The sequence below is a fragment of the Canis aureus genome, chromosome 10 (genome assembly GCF_053574225.1).
Source record: "Canis aureus isolate CA01 chromosome 10, VMU_Caureus_v.1.0, whole genome shotgun sequence".
Classification (NCBI taxonomy): domain Eukaryota; kingdom Metazoa; phylum Chordata; class Mammalia; order Carnivora; family Canidae; genus Canis; species Canis aureus.
In genome coordinates, this window is record NC_135620.1 from 18,433,664 (window position 1) to 18,449,571 (window position 15,908).

General features: G+C 38.3%; 1 protein-coding gene and 1 long non-coding RNA gene across 11 annotated transcripts in view; one reads left to right on the forward strand and one right to left on the reverse strand.

Annotated features, from left to right (window-relative positions):
* CCDC192 (coiled-coil domain containing 192) overlaps positions 1-4,713 on the forward strand; it is a 217,183-nt gene extending 212,470 nt beyond the window's left edge. For 6 of the 10 annotated variants that reach the window (XM_077911512.1, XM_077911517.1, XM_077911514.1 and 3 more), the window contains one exon: positions 4,386-4,713. In XM_077911512.1, the coding sequence (XP_077767638.1) occupies positions 4,386-4,672 (287 nt within the window). In that variant the 3' untranslated portion in view covers positions 4,673-4,713. The remainder of the gene's footprint in view (positions 1-4,385) is intronic. The other 4 variants (XM_077911519.1, XM_077911522.1, XM_077911525.1 and 1 more) reach the window with 2 other exon arrangements.
* LOC144322039 (uncharacterized) overlaps positions 1-15,908 on the reverse strand; it is a 45,311-nt gene that overhangs the window by 18,970 nt on the left and 10,433 nt on the right. The window lies entirely within an intron of this gene.

Genomic DNA, 15,908 nt, shown 5'->3' on the forward strand with positions numbered 1-15,908 from the left:
CGCAGCTGCCACCACTCCTTTCCCGGTGTCATCTTTGCCATGACCTTATGCCATTATTCTCATTCCTGCTTCATACCTATTTTAAGTTGATGCAGAAAGAGGGGAAATCACACACACAAAAAATGGCGTGTACTTGTATAAATCTCTGCAACTGTAGCAATTGTGATTTCATACCCCGATTATGGCTAATCAGGTTTGCTCCCTCCCTCTTACAGAACAACTTCTCTTGTTTCTGTATCTCCTGGATCCCTGGGTAGGGGGCTGAACCTAGATTATCTAGTCAGATGACAGCATTCTCCATGCTCCAGGCAGATGTGACCTTGGCAAGACTATATGAGCTGCTAATGAAAATCTAGGAAAGACCACCAATATTTGAGATGTGGGGTGGGTGGAGCTGTCAGGGGCTTCCAGATAAGGAAGTTCAGACTCACGGAGAATAGTGCACTGGCAGATCAATGTAAAGATTAGTAGTGGAGTCTGGTCAAAGCACGGGGGTGGCCTCAGGCTATTTCCACTAGGATATGAAACTTCTGGAGTTCCCCACTTCACTGAAGAGTTTAAAACACTTTTGTGACTTGCAATGTGTTCAGAAACGGAACAAAAATATTTTTATTGTGTGTGTGAAGAGGTCATTAGATAATAAAATATAGCTGTATAGAGAAATTTCCTTTTTGGTATATTTCTTTTATTTCTTCCTCCTCCCCAGTTTTATTGAGATGTGATTGACCTATAACATTGTTTAAGTTTAAAGCGTACCATGTGTTCACTGGTTACACGTGTATTTTGCAAAATGATTGCCATCACACCGTTAGCTAAGAACACCATCCCATCACAGAATTACCATTTCTGTTTTGTGGAATGAACACTTAAGACCTAATCTCCCAGCAACTTTCAAGTATGCAATACAGTATTATTAATTACAATTATTACGCTAAACATTAGACACTCAGAATTTAAGTTTATAACTAGAAATTTGTATGCTTCTACCAATACCTCTCCAATTCCTCCCCTCCCCATCTCCCATCTTAGTAAACACCACTCTACTCTTTTTCTATCAGCTCAGCTTTTGAGTACATTCTGCTTGGTAAAATATGTCAGACAAAGACAAATATTATATGATATCACTTATCCACGGAATCTAAAAAAGCTGGTATATGGATGCACTTTAGCTTATCTCCTTATCAACATTTTCATTTAATACACGAAAACAATACAATGAGAATCAAAGCCCTTGTGCTATCTCTCCTTTTCCAATTGTCGTTTCCCTGTGCTATAGTCTGAATTGTGTTCTCAATAAAATTCCTCTATTGAAGCCCTAACCCCAATGTGATAGCATTTGGAGATGGTGCCTTTGGGAGTAATTAAGTTTCACTGAGTTCATAAGACTGGGGACATGAGATGAGTGCCCTTATAAGAAAACATCAGAGAGCTTGTGGTGTCTCTCTGGACCATGTGAGGACACAGTGGGAAGATGGCTCTCTGCAAACCAGGAGGAGTTCTTACCAGAACCCAACTCTGCTGACACCTGGATTTCAAACTACCAGCTTCCAGAACTGTGAGAAAATAAATCTCTTGTTTAAGCCACCAAGACAGTGGTTTGGCATTGTGTTATGGCAGCCTGGGCTAACCAAGACACCCAGCATCTTTTCTATCTTCTCTCTCTATGACTCTCTTCTGGGAGGGCAAAGCAATCAGTAACAGTGATCGCCCAGGTAAGGCCATCCTGCTGCATTTTGACCCATTTATCACTAGAATTAGATGAACAAAGTATTCCACCTCTAGACAAAACAAACACTTTTTAACCTGTTTGCCTTCTATAATGGCACTAATGCCTTTTCAAAAATTGTGTAAATTGGTAGGAAATACTTCTGAAAAAAAGAGGAAAAGCTGGAGAAAGAAAAGATTGAAGAAGAGGTCAAAGAGAAAGAGGACCAGTACATACCACAAGGAAGGAGACTCCCGATGCCCCTCTGTATCCCTGAGTACCGGGAACGCCCAGCCTTCCCGATACTGCCCCTCATTCCTTTCCTTCCTATCTGTTCACTGCCTCTTGTTGCACCTTCCCATATTTTCTTTCCTCTCCTGTGGAAACTCACTTCAACTGCTAAGAACCCATTCTCCCGAGCCCAGACTTCCATGCCTCCACCTTTGGGAATAACAGAAAAGTGATCTGTGGGCTAACAGTTGAGGACCCACAATCCTCCCTCTCAAATAACAACTGTACATGTTAACTAGAGCCATCTATGAAGAACCTAACCCTCTGGGCTTCAGAGAGTGCTCATCCAAAAGGAGACTCGAGCTCAGCACCATCCAACAGAAATGTGAGAGCCACAAATGCATACACATATGATATTTTAAATTTTCTAGTAGCCAAACTTTGGAAACAGGAAAAATGAATGAGTGAATATTGTTCTCAAATGTATTTTACTTTACACAATATATCCAAAATATTCAGTTTTTTTTTTTAAAAAAAGATTTTATTTATTCATGAAATACACACACACACACACAGAGGCAGAGACATAGGCAGAGGGAGAAGCAGACTCCCTGTGTGGAGCCCGATGCAGGACTTGATCCCAGGACGCTGGGATCATGTGCTGAGCTGAAGGCAGATGCTCAACCGCTGAGCCACACAGGCATCCCAATATTATTGTTTTAGTACATAACCAGTTTTTACATTTTCAAAAAATAGTTCACATTTCTTTCACACTAAGCCCTCAAAATCAAATGTGTATTTTATACTCACGGTACATCTGATTTCAGACTAGCCACATTTAATTGCTTAGTGCTACATGTGGCTAGTGGTTACCATATAAGACAGCACAGCTCTGGTCAGATAAAAGGTGAGGCCCTGGCATATCAGATGACAGATGATGAAAGCCTCTTGACAAATGGACTGACGTTCCTGGGACTGAAAGCACAGGTGCATTGCAGAGGCAACAAACTACATGCTATTTTGGTTTTTTTTTTTTTCATTGCTTTTAAAGGTATGTAAACTATCATCTCCTTCAATACTACTGTTAAAATTTCAAATATTCAGAAAAAACTTCCCCACAGATTCTTGAAATGTAGTATACTGCTAATAACAATTGCTAAGAGCAGAGAACATCCTGATCTTTCCTCTCGTCACTTTTGGTAGGCCAAAAGCATCCTGCCCACTGTGCAATTCAGTGCTCAGGCTTTCATCCCATGATCCCTTGGGGAAAATTAGAAAAACACTGTGAATCAGTTTTATCTGCTGAGAAGTGGGCCATTCCCTGCCTGCATGGACTATCACAGTGAAGCTGCCCTGTCTTTAGCAGGTGCACAGGTACATAATAGTAGTAGGCATTTGTCTCCTGGGTTGGCAGTTATGTTTCCCTTGGATGCAGCTGTAGGGTTTGTCTTCACTGAGGACTGAGTAAATGCTGGACCTTTAATTATAGGAATCACCTGTTAGTACTATCAATTTGTAGGCTATTAGCTCAAGTATTCCTACCTAAGCAACTGATATCCCTTACCTACAGCTGATGTCTGCCCTTTATATAATCTCAGACAAATGATTCTGATGGTGGAAATTTCGGCATGAGAGCGATAAAGGAGGGTGATTCTGCTAAAGTGTGGTAGGATGAGGTTTGCTTTCTGTAGCTAAATTTTTTAATGATCTAGTGGGATTTTTTTTCAAGGATTTTCTGCTACCAGACACCATTATTTGATATCTTTATTGGAGCTTACCTTTCCCTCCTTACTCAGGCTTTCATCAGAAATTATAAAGGATAAGCTTTTATATCCAGGAAATACTGGTGATTTTTATTAAGAAATACTGAAAAAGCTTCAGACTTAAGAAAAACAATCTCTATGGAGGATACTATGTTAATAGTTTTCCTGAATCACCTCAAATTATACCCCTGCCAATTCTAAAGCTGACTTAGGTTAAGAAACTAGTCTTTTCTCATCATTTTCCCCAGAGGGGGCAATGACAACTTTTTTTCCTATTTGAGTTTAAATTCAATTTAAAGTATATTTATTTGTACACAATTGTTGCTCTTGTGAAAGATTCTTAGGGGAAAGGATACCATGAAACTTGGGATGACTATTGTTTATAGATTGGATTTTCAAGGAGTGCTCATTCCCATGGTTAATTAACAAGTAAATGCGTACAAAAAAGAGTTGGCAAAGACTGATTCTCCTCCCTCTGGAGATTTCCAAGTTCTTTTTTCATGAGCACCCAGAAACCTTTCCCTCACTGGATCCAGATTCCATTCTCAGTATATCTGACCAGATGACGCAACATCTGTGTTCCCTTTTAAGAGCATGAGAAATAAGGCTTTTTCATCTTCCCTCTCTTTGAGTTCTGGGAAATCCTATTAAAACTGCTCAGATTTTCTTTTTCTTGTTTGCTTTAGAAGACAACTCTTGGGAAGAGTCCTATGGCAGTCTCCCGCCTGTGGAAGAAAGTGATCGAAAACTTAACCTGATTGTAGAGTTGTCAATGCAGGTTTCCCTTCAGACTGAGAAGATTACCCAGCTGGAAGAAGTTTTAGAGGAAAAGGAAAGGAAGATTCAGCAGTTGGAAGCTGAGCAGGGATCCCATCCCTTCCAAGAGGCTGAGGACTCTCCAGAATGTTTACAAGAAGCCCCAATTTTCTTTAATGATAGTATCACCCCTGTGGTCTCTGATGAGGATATGTAAGGAATCCTACTAGGAAAATAATAAACGCTTATTAAGTGTCACCGGTGTAAAGTCCAGAACCCAGCTAGTCTCTCCTTCAGCAAATTCAAGTTCAAAATGATGGGTTTGAATATATCCTATAATGTTCGTATTGTAAGGAAATAAAGAGGAATCTTCAGAAGCAATTCCCGCATATTTCCCCTTCAGACACATCAGCAGTCAGGTAACCCACACATTTGTGGAATACTATGTCTTTAGACATCCCAGGTAACCATGGGAGCGAGAAAAACACACAACTAGAAGGATGGTCAAAGAACAGAGTATTGTTTTCTCACCAGAGGTTTGTCACTTTGCAAGGTGGCACCACACCTGTGTCCATGAGCAGCTCATCTGCAAACAGAATACTATCATGGAAGGCAAGCTTCAAAGGGGGAAGGTTAGGGTACTGAAGACTGGACTCATTGCCAGCAGAGTAAACAGCCATGAGGTCTGCTTTTTCATGTCCTCTAGAATATATTTCTTTATGGCATGTATCTTACTAGCAAGGGTAGAAATGAAATAAAATTAAGGCAATAAAAATAAATAAAAAATGGATGAGTCAGCACCGTGGTCCTTTGGGAAAAGTGTCCTGGGACAATGTCTCCTTGGGAAAACAGATAACACTGATTTTTCCTATTGTATCAAAACTAAAACCGAAGCAAAATATACTCTTCTGTTATTACTATATCACGGAGGTGTGGACAGCAAAAAATTGTGTCAGGAAAAATAGGGGATGGGTGAAGGAAAGCTACCCTATAATTAATGGGCTAGAAGTAATCCAATCCTATTCCGCTTTCACATATTCCCTTCAAGCAAACTATTTCCCACACGAAGGGAGCAGGTAGGCACTAACTTTGGGGAAGACTCTGGTACTTAATTCTTACTGTCTTGGTACAGAATGGCTCAGGCAAACACCTCTAGCTCTTCTGTGAATCTGACTACATCACTACGTCTTGATCTAATTAGACCAGTTCATCAAATATTGAAACTCTTCTGTCTACCAGAGACCACAATAGATGACAGCAAACATGAGAGTTGCCACTTGTATCATGCAAGAATTCATACACATGAATCTCTTCAAATATAAGGGAGACAAGAAATGGAAGAGAAAATGTGCATGAACATAGAGTAAACCTGATTAACACTGCTTCATAAAGGTTCTCAAAGTTACTGAGCAAAAGTAATCAGTAAGAATTCATATTCCTGCTTTTTGGTTTAGGCCCCAGGCACATGCACATTAACAACCACATATGGCAATCCTGATTAATCTGTTTCAGGACCTACAATTTAAGACCACACTGGTTTAGGGCTGAATTCAAGCAGAGCTGTCACACTTTTATTCCCAGATTAAAAGACTACTCCCAAAAGGAGAATTGCTCCTTGCAAAGTAGTGGGAATTGTCTTCTACAAAACAAAACTAGTGCACAATCTGATTACGGATCCTAACAAAGATTCCAAATCTGACTAATTGAGTTTTGGGCTCATAATAGCTTTGCAATATTCACTCTAGATGTTCATTAAAAACAGCAACAACAACAACAAAGATTCTACTACTAGGTTCTGTTTCATACAAAGCTAGAATCTTCCTATATTTGTGTATAATCTCAGAATTTCACATGCAATGTATGTACAGTACAGTCCACGACCAGAAATTAAACCATCTTACAACTCCCTGATCATGAATACACACCTACCCCAGAAAGTGACTCAAGGTACTTTTCCATGGTTCCAGAAGAATCTTTTCTATGGAGTGTGCTTCAGCCCTTACAGAATCCATTTCAGAAAACCCTTCTTTCTGGTCCCTTCTCCTTCTCACCTCCTCAAACCCCATGATGTCCTCAGTCTTTCTATTTCTCTGGCCCTGACTAGGTCTCTCTATAAGGTTCCAACCTGATAGCTTTGCCCATTGTTTCTGACAACATGGCTGAGGGTTGGCATGCCCTCACTGTGTGTTTCTGTGAGAAACCTTTAAATCTCTCAGTTTCTGAAGAGTGGACTATCTCCAAAACAAACCATCATCTCCACAATTTTGATCTGTTATTATGATCATCAAATTTCCAGCTCTTTATTTTACCAGAGATTGTCTTAATCCCAAGGGATATGGGGTGAGGGTTTGAATGGGAGAGTGAGAAAGATGGACAGTAGCAAAGGAGAGAAAATAAAATCCCATCACAGCCCAGATAGGGATGTTAACTTCTAGGTCAGCTTTCCCTGGCTAATGCCCTGGCTAGCTCTCAGGAGGCAAGCAGACTGACAGTGGAGATAAAATAACAGGCAGAGCTGGAACTGCTGTTAATAATTAATTGAGCCTGTCACCTCTAAATATCCAAGATGAGCCAGTGAAGAAGCAAGCATCAAGGCTCCCATTACCGTGAAAAACCATCCTTACAAGAAGCTGATTGGGGTTACTATACCCAGGTCCTGGTGATCTCCAAATCAGAAGTGGGGAGAAGATTCCACCCAAAGGTGAAAAGACTAATCTCTGCCAGTGAATCTAGTAACAAGCATTCTTTAAATATCCAGGTTTTATGAGGTGGTGTGGGAATAGTTGGGGGAAGAGGAGGGGTAGTGGGAAGAGGTGTTGCTGGCCTCTGAGGCATTTCTAAGTGGAAAATTCACATTCTCAGCTGGATATTTACACTACTTTATGTCCCCAAAGTTCATTTCTACTTTCTGCCATTCCTCCAAAGAAGTGAATAGTCATCTTCAATTGTGCTCAACACCTGGTTCAGTTGAACTAGAAATCACATTAGGTCCCACATTGTAAAAAAAGTCTATTTTCTTACAAGCAAGTTAAGTTGTTGAAGCATCCTAATAATCTTCAAAATATCTGGTGTAAATATCACAAGACAATTAGCATGCTGAGGACCCTAGTTCTTAATGAAAATTTAGCAAATCTTCAGGTAACATATCTGATTGACAACTGGAAATTCATAAAGTTAAAACACTTAACTAAGTCAAGCCATTCTCTAATATTCTAAAAAACATGCACAGAAATATATGCATAGTTTTAATTCTCTTCTTTCACCAGTCATTACATTTTCTCAGGAAGAAAGTAATTGAATATGTAATGTGTCTAATTTAAATAAATGTTGGCTTTAACAATTTAGTTTTATTATTACAACAGTGTGTTTCCAAATACTTTCATGGCAAGCTGAAATCACAGTAAGGGCTTGTTAAAGACTATCAGGAACCCAAGTCATTGGACAAACCAGCTCAGAAATGTGGACGGCGTGCCCTAGGATTCCATGAAGTTTAGCAAAAGCAAAGAAACTATGGTATTTTCTGCCTAAATGCATCTCAGGGAAAGAATGAATTAAATCAAGTTTTAATGCTCTCCTACACTCCTCCCTGCTTATCCCCAAATCCAATCATTCCCTTCCACATTACACTAAAGTAAAGAGCTTTGGGTTTAATACAAAAACGGAGAAGTGTTGATGAATGTTGCAGGCCTAAGTCAAAATAATATTTATTTGGCAATTGTAAAATATAGGGACTGCAGAGACAACACTACTTCAAAAGATGTAAGAAAACATTTTTCAAGGACTTGGTAAATCAAATGCCTGAGATTCAAAAAGTCTGACTCTCATAATTTGAAAAAAAAAAATTAGAGAAAAAAAAGGATGAAGGAAATTGTAAAGAGTACATCATTATGATAATTTTCCCCTGCTATTACAACAACATCTTTTATTAAGATTTCCCAGACACAAGAGAGCTATTTTGCTTAACAGAGGAGAATCAAGTTCAAGTAGGAAATAACCTTTTTAAAATAAAAGTACTAGTACACTAGGACAAAGTTCACAGCAAAAGACAGGGCTGGCCATGAGATTTCCCATACCTAATGAAATGAGAACTTTTATGGTAAAACAAAACAAAACAAAACAAAACCAAAAACAGTTCTTATTCCCAGCTTCTCAAAGAAATTGAACATCTGGAGTCAGATACTCAATACATTCCCAATAACACGAACCTTGGGAAGATAACATTGAATTGTCTGACCATTTCCATCTGTAAGATTTACATTTATTTGTTTTTTGTTTAACAAAGAAAGACTCTTAGTACTCAAATCCAAAAATACCCAATTCTCTGTTCCTGGATGGGAAAATCACATGACATATTATCTAATAACTCCTGAATCCATTTTCCTAAATGTTGCAAATAAGCCTCACCAGGGGTTTATTATCTGATATCGCTGAATATCTGATATCACAGAATGATGATAGCACAGGCAAAGGATGATAGGAGGATGGGAAAGAAAGAATTATCCCAGCACCAGCTCTTTGTTACATGGGATCTAAACAATAACAGTAAGTTCTACTTAAAAGAAAAGAAGGCTGGTAATATAATCACTGGTCTTGTAATGAAAAGATGTGTCTTATTACCCAGGTGCTATTCAAATCAAATTGGTATAAAAGAAACCACAAATAGTGGAAGCCCTTGTTAGGACCTGCATTTACTAGCTATCAGTTATGTATATAGGATTATAGCTAATATTTACATTGTAATTTATAGTTAATCAAAATATTTCCAGATACATGATTTTATTTATTCCTCCTAAGGTAGGTTTTAGCTAAATTCTAATCCCAAGTTTACAAGTAGGCAATGTCAGAACCAAGACCTGTGGCCCCCAGGACTGTATAACTTTTGCAACACTCACCATCTCTGTGTAGTTAAAGAAACAAAGACATTCACCATCTATACCTCTTTCTCAGGTCAGCCTTCATTCCATTTATAGGAAAAACAATTTTCCACAGGCACCTTCTTTCTCAAGCTTATTCCACAAGAAGAGACAAAAAGCTGTCCAGCTTCCACTGGCCATCTCACTGTGTTTAGCCAGGATAGTGTTTTGGGTTTTGTTTGCTCAGTATGTTTTTTTGTATTTTAAATTGATTTTTAAGGAAATGCTTTTAAGAGGATGTGGCCGCACTCTACAGTTCCCCAGTATACCTCACCATTTCCAGTTGTCTTATATCTTAAGGTTGCTTAAGACATTTACTTTACCTGCCTGGCCTTATAAGTAAATGGGTTTGGAATTCCTACTGGAAATACTCACAGTATGTACCTCCAGGTGAATTTGGTGCATCGTGGTTGTCACCAAAAAATTCCAACATCTTGAACTTTTAGATCTATCTAAATACTAGATATTTAGAATCTAAGAGATATTTTCAAAATTAGTATATTACAGCCTACATTCAATGTTAATGCATATTCTCAAATGCATAACAGAGACAACACAACAAAGATGTAAAGAAGGTAACTAAGCAAGAATCCCCATCAGGTCAAGATAATTTCTGAATCTTTTTGTTTTGATGTGTGTGCTGTGTAGAAATAGAGAATTCTGATAGTAAAAGTCATCTTGTCCACATCACCAACACAAGGAAGCAGGTAAATGATGACTACCAGAACTGTCATATTCTAAAGGAAGGAATCCCACACATAGACCATCTACTTTTTAAGACTAAAAAACTGTCCTTTTAAGTCAGTGGCATGGATTATACACTACACAGGTGGAGAAACAAAGACAATCAGTTAACTGACATCTGCAAAGATGATCAATTGTAGCTCTATCTGCTTTTGTCTTCTACCTACACAAAAATGCAGGTGTTAGGTCTCCTCAGCACACGGAGCATAATTAGTGATAACATCTTAAATTTATCAAGAAAAGTAAAAAATTACACCTCTATTTAACCTGATGACCTGTGAGTTACAGGTTTCTCATTTACACGTGGGGAAACTGAGCTCTAGATAGACTTTAGAACTATAATCTTAGAGTCCACAACAGGAGTTAACAAACTATAGCTACAGGCCAAATATAGTTTGCCACTTTTTGTAGCATGGCCAGTGAGCCCAGAATAGTTTTTATATTTTTCAATGATTGAACAATAATAAAAATCAAAATAACATTTATGGAACAAAAATTAAATGATATTCAAATTGTGCTATACATAAATTAAGTTTTACTGGAAAGTAATCATGTTCATTCATTTAGGTGTTTCTGGGCTCTATTTTTCCTATGATGGCAGTTGTGTAATTGTGACAGAGACCTATGGCCAGCAAGCCTAAATAGCTGAGTCTTTACAATAGAAATGAAGTCACTACTCAGTCATATAGCTAGTAAGTTTCAGAACTAGGCTTGCATCTGACATTCTTACTCCAATTGTAGTACTCCTTGTCAGGGAACTAACACAAGTACTCCTTGTCAGGGAACTAACACTTCTACAGATTCATTCTCAACTTAGCATCCTAAAAAAATATATATGTAATCCAGGGCTCCTCAAATCACACTAGACTATGGCTAAAAAAAATAGGCTTTCGTGTCTTCTATCATCCTATAGCAGAATGCTTTTTTAGATCATTAATAAATTTTTCTCCATATATTAATGTATTTTATTCCCACAATAGAAAGGTAGTTTGCTCTGTATAATTTTGCCTAGGACCCAGTGGAAAAGAAGCAGAAGATAAGGAGAAGCTAACTATAAGATACTTCCTTTCTAGATTTTTGTTTCCAAAGCCTGAACCCACTGAAGAAAGGAAGAAAAAGCATTTCTGACAGGATCATGGGAGACAGAGAAGGATTCCCACCACAGAGGACAAGAGAGGCATGTGTGTCTCAGTAGCAACAGGGACCTGTCCCTACTCTCGGACATCACTTTACAGATGTAGCACAACTCAGAAGGATTGGCTACATGGAACACCATGCAGGTTGGACTCTGAATTCTCAGGATGTTAGGCCCTACTAAGAGCCCCGTACCCAAGTGTGCCTTGGATGTCACCAAGCAGCAGACCTGAAGAGACTGAGCTGACTGGGAAGGTAAGGAACTAGGCATCCTCAGTTGATAGAGAAGGATCTCAGAACCAAGAATCTTGGCATCAAGCCAGGGAAATAGAATACTGAAAATGACTGAGGATAAACTTTCCTGCCTCCGTGTTGGGCTATGGGCTTAGAGTCAATATTCAGTTAATTCGTAGAAAACTAAGAAAGGGAATTAGGGCGGATGGGAGTTATGAGTCATACTATTAAAAGTCTCCATTAAAAATGCAAATTACAAAGCCTCCATATCTCTATCCCCAGAAATTCTTATTGGATCCAACATTCCATTGAGTTCTGGTCCCCTAAAAATTTATGAAAACCCCACTGTTGTTGGTGACTCAACACCTCAGCCCACCATCCTCACTCTGAACCTCTGCAGTTTCAGAAAATGGCTGTCACTTCCTGCTACATTATGACCACCAGCCCCCTCCCCCCATGCCTCTACTCTGGTACCGGGATTGGCTTGGGCCACAAAAAGAAGCATCTCCCTCAACTCCCCAAAACATAAACAAACTAGGGTATGGTATTTAACAAAACTTTATTAAATGCCTGGGAACACCCAAAATATGGTGTAAAATACCACATAGTTAGTTCAAGTGACTCATAGTCCTGAACTTAAGATCTCAAGTTCTTGCTTTGTTCTTTCCATGTGGCAGACATCAGCTTAGCCACCACTGTTGGCATTTATGCTCTGTTCCTTTCTCAGAGAGAGGAGCAGGTCAACAGTTCGCCCAAAACAAAACCATTCACTTTGAATCCCAGGATGATTAATGGTGACAATATTCTTCTAGAGACAACTCCATTGCACCCACAAGGTATGGTCTGACTTCATGGACTCTAAGCATATATCCTCAAACCTGAGTTATTCAAGCTTAAATACTACTCTCTTTGGGATATTGACAATCTTATAGATATCTATACTTAGGAGGAAATATTCTCAAAAGACACTTCTTTACAGAATGCTAAGCTTCTTAGCCTGCACAACTATACTCATATATATAGTGATTTTAACCTCAAAAAGGAGTGGGTATTTGCTTTACATCCCAGTAATTAATTAGATGACCATTTTTGTGATTCTTCTAACATAAAGGAAGCCTCCTTCGAAGATGAATTAAAATAATAACTCAAGAAATCAAGCTGCTGATCATTTATATGGAAGTTTTTGTGATAAAACAAAGTTTCTTTCTCTGTCATGCCATCCTCTCCTATTTCAAAGACTATAGAGAAAACTATAAATTGAAGTAAAAATCTTCTCACCACACTGTCACTTTTGGTAAAATTTCCCATTTTTTTGATAGATTAATACCGAGTATATTTTCCCTCACTCAACAAATATTTACTGAGTACTTATCATGAATCTGTCCTTATTGTATGCTCTATCAATCATGTCAGATGTGTAGATTTAGCCCCAATTTATATAGAGAATAATAAAGAGTTTATGACTGCCTCAGAGGTGTTTACATGACCTTTTATGTTTGTTAAATAATGAGTTCAAGAAATGGCTGGTAACAAGAGAGCAGGAGAGGGGGAGTTTTTCTATGCCACAGTTCCTTTTATAAATACATTTGAAATTGGTTAGAGGGATTTTGTGAAAGCCTCCACAGACCTTCTTAAGTGTATGAACACTACTTTGCAGGAGCGAATGATCTTCAGAGAGTCAGGCCATGTGCAATCTGCAGCAGATTACAGATTCTGAAGCCTGCAGGAAAGTCTCTGATGGAGAAGGGCTGTGGTTCCCTTTGTTCACTTTACCTCCAGCCTCACAAAGATGCCAAGAATCTAAATTAATCTGATTATCCTCTGGGAGTTACTCAATCCTACTATTTTACCATAGAAACTTTGGCCTATTCCATGTAGTTGTTTTTCTAGGTTGCTTTTTACTAAGAACTTGAACAAATGGACATCCTAAGACAGAGAAAATTTTTTTTTCCATCTTGTTATTCACTCCACAGTTTTGAAACATGGCACTTATCTCCTAAAATGTCAGAATCAAGAGGTCAGGCTGTGGAAAGAGGTATCCATAACAGTGAGGGTTGTTTCAAGCATCAGACTATACTGACAGATCCCTGAGACCTCATCAAATATTGAAACTGAATAGGCCTCTAGAGTGATGTATAACTCCTGGGAACAAATTCCCATCTGTTACTTTTTGCAATAAGAACTGGAGAACTAAAAGAACAGAATTAGAGTTAAAAAGTGAGCCTCTGTCTATACTGAAATTTCTTTAGTATTTAAAATCAGGAAATAAAATACTTGAATTACAAACCAAAGATGGGACACTCTTTTGGAGGATGAACCACTCAAAAAATATCTGTTCTCTCTAGTACCAGCATTAACCATCAACAGGTTGGAATATTCATGGTATTTCCTCCCCAGGAAAATGTGCGGCAAATGTCTGAGTTTTAAGTCCTAACATACAATGTTCTAATGCTTTAATGAACACTGTATAGGAGTAGTAAGTCCTTAGATGAAATGAGAAATTCTGTTACTAAAAGACAAATAGAGATACAAGTTTCCCATGCTCCCCTGCCATCCCACTCCTGTTGGCACTACCATAGTTAGCCTTCCTTACATTTGATTAAATTATGGTTCTTTCAGATGCATCTTGAGTTGATATAATTAACTATGATAGCTAAAGACTGGACAGGGAACAGCCAATCTGAACTTCTTAGCACTTCTCCAACTAAAGAGAAAGAGAGAGCTTAATGTTTGCATCATTTCCAGCCAGCACTACTAGTAATAGGTTTGTTCTAAGATGAATTTTCTCCCAAATCATAGTGGATAAAATTTATTTCAAAGAATTTTAAGGAATCATAGGGGGTTGGAGAATGAGATAGTACTATCATACTTCTCATCTGAAAATAATCCACACATGATTAAGAGAACTATCATTTAAAATGCATTCAATAGGGACAACTGGGTGGCTCAGCGGTTGAGCCTTTGCCTTCAGCTCAGGATGTGATCCCAGAGTCCTGGGATCAAGTGCCACGTCAGGCTCCCTGCATGGAGCCTGCTTCTCCCTCTGCCTGTGCCTTGACCTCTCTTTCTGTGTCTCTCATGAATGAATAAATAAAATCTTTAAAAAAAAAATCCATTCAATAATGTGCAATACTTTCTCATCTCCAACAACAGAATTTGGTAAGTTATATATATGCAAGGTAATATCTAGAGTAACCTCTAAAACTGTACAAAAAGATATACTCAAAATTGACATGAATGAATTAAAATGGAATTCTAAAAAAAATGTTCAAATAACCCAGAGAAAAGCAAGAAAATGAAGACAGAAGGGCACCTGGCTGGCTCATCTGGTAGAGCATGCTCTTGATTGTGGAATGGTGAGTTTAAGCCCTGCTTTCAAGGTAGAGATTATTTAAATAAATAAACCTTTAAAAAAGTCCCAGAGAAACAAACAAGCAAACAAACAAAAAACCATGGAGAATAAACAGGAAATTTAAAAAGTAAAATAGCAGGATGAAACCTAACATAGCAACAGTTACATATAAATGCAAGTAGTCTAAATGGACCAATTAAAACACAGAGAGAGGGGCACCTGGGTGGTTCAATTGTTTAAGTGTCTGCCTTTGTCTCAGGTCATGATCCCAGGGTCCAGGGATTGAGACCCCCATCAGGCTCCCTGCTCAGCAGAGGGTCTGCTTCTCCTTCTCCTTCTGCTGCTCCCCCACTTGTGCTCTCTCTCTCTCTCTCTCTCAAATAAATAAATAAAATATTTAAAAAATAAAAAACAGAGAGAGGCAATAGGGATTTAAAACCATGTCTGAACTACATGCTACCTCTAAGATTCTCATTTAAATGTAATGATAAAGACAAATGGAAAACTTAAGAATGTAAAAAGATATACAAACACTGATCAAACAAAAGCATATTAATATTACTTTATACTAATATCAGATAAAGTAGACTTCAGAACAGGGAAAATTATCAGAGTTGAAGAGTGTTCTCTGATCACTATGAAATCAAACTAGAAATCAGTAACAAAATTATAATAGGAAAATCTCCTACTTGAAAACTAAATGATACACTTCTAAACAATCCATGATATAAAGAAGTCCCAAAAGAAATATTAAAATACACTGAAGTGAGGTGCCTGTGTGGCTCAGTTGGTTGGTTGTCTGCCTTTGGCTCAGATTGTGATCCTGGGGTCCCGAGATTGAGCCTCACTTTGGACTCCCTGCTCAGTAAAGAGTCTGCTTGTCCATCTCCCTCTGCCCTTCATCTCACTTGTGTTCTCTCTCTCTCTCTCTCTCTCTCAAATAAATAAATAAAATATTTGAAAGAAAATATGCTGAACTTAATGAAAATTAAAATACAACATCAAAATTTGCAAGACATTACTAAAAGCACTGCCGCAAGAGAAATCTGTAACATCAAGTGCATATACTGCATATA